Source organism: Chrysochloris asiatica, unplaced genomic scaffold (genome assembly GCF_000296735.1).
Source record: "Chrysochloris asiatica unplaced genomic scaffold, ChrAsi1.0 scaffold00086, whole genome shotgun sequence".
Lineage (NCBI taxonomy): Eukaryota > Metazoa > Chordata > Mammalia > Afrosoricida > Chrysochloridae > Chrysochloris > Chrysochloris asiatica.
Genome location: NW_006408604.1, coordinates 3,504,843 through 3,511,251, shown reverse-complemented (window position 1 = coordinate 3,511,251; position 6,409 = coordinate 3,504,843). Strand labels below are relative to the sequence as shown.

The 6,409-nt window shown below is 36.2% G+C and overlaps 1 protein-coding gene across 1 annotated transcript in view; it reads left to right on the top strand.

Annotated features, from left to right (window-relative positions):
* The window catches only part of PIK3C2G (phosphatidylinositol-4-phosphate 3-kinase, catalytic subunit type 2 gamma), a 517,177-nt gene that overhangs the window by 104,584 nt on the left and 406,184 nt on the right, over window positions 1-6,409 (top strand). The window contains exon 11 of the mRNA XM_006866018.1: window positions 1,900-2,031. Within this exon, the coding sequence (XP_006866080.1) occupies window positions 1,900-2,031 (132 nt within the window). The remainder of the gene's footprint in view (window positions 1-1,899; window positions 2,032-6,409) is intronic.

Genomic DNA, 6,409 nt, shown 5'->3' with positions numbered 1-6,409 from the left:
CCTCACTTTCGTGAAAGATTTCAATTTTTATTCCATCAATTCCTGGTGCCTTGTTCTTTGCCAATTCCTTCAATGCACCTTAGACTTCCTCCTTCAGTATCATTGGCTCTTGATCATATGCTACCTCTTGAAACCGTTGAACAGTAACCATTTCCTTTTGGTACAGTGACTCTGTGTATTCCTTCCATCTTCTCTTGATGCTTTCTACATATTTCATTAATTTGCCAAGAGAATCTTTCAATAACGAAAGTCAAGACTTGAATTTTTTCTTCAGTTCCTTTGGCTTGAAAAATGCTGAGCATATTCTTCCTTTTTAGTTCTCCGACTCCAGATCTTTGCACATTTTGATGTAATATTTGGCTTTATCTTCTCAAACTGATCTTTGAAATTTTCTGTTCAGCTCTTGGACCTCCTCATTTCTTCCATTTGCTTTAGCATCTCTACACAAAAGAGCAAGTTTCAGTGTCTCTTCTGACATCCATTTAGGTCTTTTCCTTCTTTCTTGTCTTCTTAACGACCTTTTGCGTTCTTCCTGTATGATGTTCTTGATGTCATAGCTTTCAGAATCACAGCAACTCACAAGCCACCACAGTACGACGAGTGGTGGTTATTCTCTTTTAGTCTCTTTTATTCACCATGTAGAATGGAGAAAAACTGCCTCATAGTGTTTTCTAGGTTGTACTCTTTATAGGTACAAATTGTCAGGTCTTTTCTTCCGTGGAACCATTGGTGAGTTCAAATTACCCACCTTTTGGTTAGCAGCCAAGTGCTTAATTATTACACAGCCAGAGCTTCTCATTGGCAACTGTTAGTTGATGTTAAGTGTCATCAGTTAGTTCCAACTTCAAACAACCCTGTATAGGATTTCTAAAGCTGCAAATCTTTAGGGGACTGAAACTTCATCTTTCTCTTGCTGAGCCACTGGTAGACTTGAACAGCAGCCTTTGTGGTTAGCAGCTCAGTGCTTCTTTTATAGAACCACCAGCATCTGACAGTTGCTATTTACTGAATGATATTATATCCCAAATTGCATACATTATACCTTTCCAGTTTCCTCTTTTGTATTTCCTGTCAGTTGAAGTCAAGCCCTATATCATAATCTAAAAAATGAGAATTTACCTTTAGTTCTTCATTGTCCAATTCCACAAATATACTCTCAGTCAAGTATGAGTTATCCATTTCACCTTTAAAGTAGCTCTTATGTCATTCCAGTTCTTAGTCATAATATTACCATCCTGTCTCTGACCTCTTCTTAATCTCAGGTAATGCCGTGTTAACAAGGGGAATACTCACTTCTTTAAAATCAATTCTCATCTTTGGTATGAATTAATTCTTCCTTATCCCTGGCACTGATTGATTGCTGTGTGTGTGTGTGTGTGTGTGTGTGTGTGTGTGTGTGTGTGTATTTGTTGTTACGTGTCGTGGAGTCAGTTCCAATTCATAGTGACCCTGTACAGGGTTTCTGAGGCTGTAAATCTTTACGGCAGAAAGCCTCATCTTTCTCCCGCAGAATAGCTGGTAGTTTTGAGCTGCTGACCTTGCAGTTCACAGCCCAATTTGTAATCACTATGCTACCAGAGCTATATATATACATATAAAGTCACCAATGAGTTGTCTTGTTTGAAACCCTGAGTAAGGATAGCTCCCTATCATCCAGATTAGACCTCTTAGTGTATGGAGGCTTTCAATACTAAAGCTTTCAATACTAAAGCTTCAGCTGGACCAACCTCAGTCATTAACTCTTCTAACTGATTTTGATATTAGTCTTCAAATGCTCACTCACTATTTAAATAAGTTGTCATCAAAGTTCAACTGAGAATTACAAGACCAGTGAATTCTGATCATATTCTTCATGTCTGGCACAATCATGCATCAATATGGTACTTCTTTGTTTTTCAGAATCAATTTTCCTCTTGAACTAAAGTATCTTCCAAGGGAATCCATGCTTACTATAAAATTGTTTGGGATTGACTGTGCAACCAACAATACAAATTTATTGGCCTGGACTTGTCTTCCATTGTTTCCAAAAGAGTAAGTACATCACTTTTGATGAATGAAACTTCTATCTAGGGGAAAAAAAAAACAAAAAAAAACTTCCTTGGAACCAAATGTTGCCCAGTATTTAGGCATTATGAGGATATCAATAAAGCATTTTATTCTAAAATTTATATGGCACTATAGCTTAACCACTGGACTGCTAACCAAAAGGTTGGTGATTCAAACCCACAAGCTGTTCCTCGGAAATCCTGCACAGGGCTGCTGTGAATCAGAACCAACTCAATGGCACTTAACAACATCAATGCAAGTCTTAACTGTTGAAAGCAGAACTGAAAATCAAAATGTGTAAATGGCTTTAGAAACCAGATTTATGCTCAATTTGTCAGCAAGGTCATTTACAATGCAATGGTCCCAGCATAACCAATCTCAACTGCCTTTCCTTAGTGGAATAGCCAATTTCTCTGCAATTAGTAATTCAGACTGATGTGAGTCAATGCTGTCATTTAGAAACAATGGAAGTCAAACAATCCTGGGAGAAACAAAATTGTGCAATGTAAATAGTTTACTGACCTACTGATAACTTCAAGAGGTTAGTTTTTAGAAAAGAAAGCTATGAATTCAACCATTCTCCCCATGACCCTTGCAAAATGCACTGTTGATTTAACCATAAGGCTTTGAGATTATTAATAGTTAGAATATTTTATAAATTCAACTATATTTTTCTCCTAGGGCAAAAATAGTTTAAATAAACAAGCTCAGTTATTTTTTTTACATTGCAAGACTTACTTTAGAATCAAATTGTAATTTTCAAGCCCGTCCAAAAAAAAAATTAGAACTAAAATTTAAATTTTAAGGATAGATAAAAATGTTTTAGCCCTTACTGTTTTAAAAAGATTTGGTAAAATAAAAATGTTTTTCAAAACTGTGCCTTAGTTTTAATTCCCACACTTTTATAATATATTTAAATTATCATCAAAGCAACTGTGACAAGTTTTTAAAATCTCCTTTGTTATATTAATTCTTATCTGATGTGTGTAGACTTTATTGTTCCCATACTTTCTCTTATTTCCATGTGTATGTTCTTTGAGGACAGTAAATGTATTTACCTTTGTAATATCTATCATCTAATATAGTGCCCCATTTAAATAAGCAATCAATAGAAGTTTGCTTGGGAAACTAAATTGGGAAAAAAATGATCCCTCTAGAAAATTTAGAATGCAATAAAAATTCTAGTCTATAAAAACAGTTTAGTCCTAAAAGAAATACCTACTGCTGTTAGCAGACATTTCAAAAACCTGATTTGTAGGCTAAGAACTTTCACTATATATGTTGTTGTTAAGTGCCATTGAGTCCATTTTGACTCTTAGCAATACTTATAGGGTTTACAAGGAGCAACTGGTAGGTTTGAACCACTAACCTTGCAGTTAGGAGTCCGGTGCTTACCCTACAGTGCGACACCTCTAGGATTTGTAAATTTAACATGTTTTTAGAGTACTATTTCTAGTTATTAATTGAAAAAAGTCAATTTATTCCTGCCCATCATTTAGCATACTACTTTGTACCTTAGAGATAAACAATAAACCTTAAGTATATAAGAAGTTACAAATATTTTTTTGCTTTCAAGATAATCTTCATAGCTTTCTTCTAGATGCGTAAAATAGTAAATGCATCACCGTGTTGGTTTGTCATATTCTACCACTGGTACAAACTTATCAGTGGATGATTATAGAATGTGTCCATCTGAGAGTGATGTCCTCTGAGCCTGATAGTAGCTGGTATTTCCCTAAGGGAAAGTCTCAAAATTGTGGATAATGAAACATCAGAAAGCACAACTTACTTCAAAGAGAAGTTGAATAACATTTGTAAACTTATGTCCAAAATATTGATTCTCATGTAAATCAGAAACTCTGTTTCTCTCCAGGTTAAATAGCTTAAAGAAATCCAGATCTTATTCCTTTTGCCAACTAGTTGAATGTGACTCATAGCTCTCCTAATTCCAACAGAATGAAACACTGCTTCATCCTGTACCTTTCTCACAATCATTAGTATGTCTGAGCCCATTGTTGCAGCCATCGTGTCAATCCATTGAGTCAAAGGTCTTCCACATTTTCACTGACTGTCTACTTTGCCAAGCATGATATCCTTTTCCAGAGACTGATCCCTCCTGATTACATGTTCAAAGTAGGTAAGATGAAGTCTCATCACCATTGCTTCCAAGGAGCATTCTGGCTGTACTTCTTCAAGATTTTCTGACAGTCCATGCTACTTTCAATATGCATCTCAAATATCATAATTCTAATGCACTGATTCTTTCACACTGTTCCTTACTCATTCTTTCACACGCATTTAAAGCTATTGAAAATACTGTGACTTGGGTTAGGCCAGTTGCATCTTAGTCCTCAAAATGAATCTTCATTCTTTAACTCTTTAAAGAAGTCTTTTGCAGTAGGTTTTCCCAATGTATTACATCGTCTGGTTTCTTGACTGCTGCATCCTTGAGCATTGACTGTGATCCAAGTAAAATGAAATCTTTGTCAACTTCATGATTTCATTCTCTGTTTATTATGATGCTTATCGGCCTAGTTGTGAGGATTTTTATTTTCTTAATACTGAATTGAAGTCTGTATTAAATGTTGTATTCTTTGATCTTCATCAGTAAGTACTTCAAGTATTCTTCACTTTCAACAAATAAAGTGTTGTGTCATCTACATATCACAAATTATCAATGTTCCTCCACTTCTGATGCTGAGTTCTCCTTCACATACTATAGCTTCTCAGATTGTTTTCTCAGCATACTGATTGAATAAATCTGCTGAAAGGATACAGCCCCGATACATGCCTTCCCTTCATGATTTTTAAACTATGAAGTTACACCTTGTGCCTGTTGGTCTATGTACGGGCACGAGGTAGAACTAAATGAGCCAAACTAAGTGTTCTGAAATTGCCAGTGTGTGCAACATTACCCATAATTTTTTACAGTGTGTTCATGGAGAAAAGTGTGGTGTCTTTGCATAGTCAATAAAAGTGTCAAATGCCTTTGCATGATCGATAAAACACAGGTAAATATCTTTCTGGTATTCTTTGCTTTTAGTCAAGATCCATCTGACATAATCAGTGATGTTCCCCTCATTCTACATCATCTTCTGAATCCAATCTGAATTTATGGCAGTTCCCTGCTAATGCACTGCCACACCCATTTTTGAAATAGCTTCAGCAAAATTTTACTTACTTGTAGCATTAATGGTATTGTTTGATAAAGTCTGCATTCTGATAGATCACTTTTCTTTGGAATGGGCACACATACAGTTATCTTCCAGTCAGTTGGTCAGCTATCTGTTTTCCAAATTTCTTGGCATCGACAAGTGAGTTGCATGCATTTGTTGAAAAATCTCAATTGGTGTTCCATCAATTCCTTTAGCCTTGTTTTTCACCAAAGCTTTCAGTGCAGTGTGGACTTCTTCAGTATCATCAGTCCTTGATCATACGCTACCTCCTTAAGTGGTTGAATATCAACCAAGTTTTGGTAGAATGAGTATCCCTGCCATCTTCTTTTTATGTTTCCTACATAATTTCCTACATAATACCAAAAGAACCAACAGATCTGTTTTGGAAGAAGTGCAACCATAGTGCTCCTTGGAGGCCAAGATGGCTAAGCTTCGTCTCTCATACTTTGGACACATTGTCCGGAGAGAACAGTTGCTGGAGAAGGATGTCATGCTGGGTAAGGTGGAGGGGCAGTGAAAAAGAGGAAGACTCCCAACGAGATGGATCAGCCAGGTGACATCATTGATGGCGTCAAGTGTGGCGGCGGTAATGAGGTTGGCCCAGGATTGGACATTGTTTCGTTCTGCTGTGCATGGGGTCGCTATGAGTTGGTTCCGACTCGATGGCACCTGACAACAACAACAACATAATTTCATATTTTGCCCTAAGAATTCTTCAGTATTGTGTCTCAAAGCTTGAAGTATTTCTTCAGTTCTTCCAGGTTGAGAAGTTCTGAGCGTATTTTTCCCTTTTTGTTTTCCAACTCCAAGTCTTTCTATATTTCATTATATTTTTACTTTGTCTTCTCAAGCAGTCCTTCAAAATCTTCTGCTCAACTTTTTTGTTTAATAATTTCTTCATTAGTTCTAGTTACTTTATGTTCAATAGCAAGTTTCAGAGGCTTTCTGACATCCAATTTGATCTTTTTATTCTTTCTTGTCTTTTTAGTGGCTTTTTGTTTGTATCACAATCAATGCTTTCAACAAACCAAGTTTGTGTTGTGTCATCTACATATCACAAATTATCAAGAAGTGTTCCTCCACTTCTGATGCTGAGTTCTCCTTCACATAGTACAACTTCTCAGACTGTTTTCTCAGCATACTCTGATTGAATAAATCTGATGAAAGGATATAGCCCTGATACATGC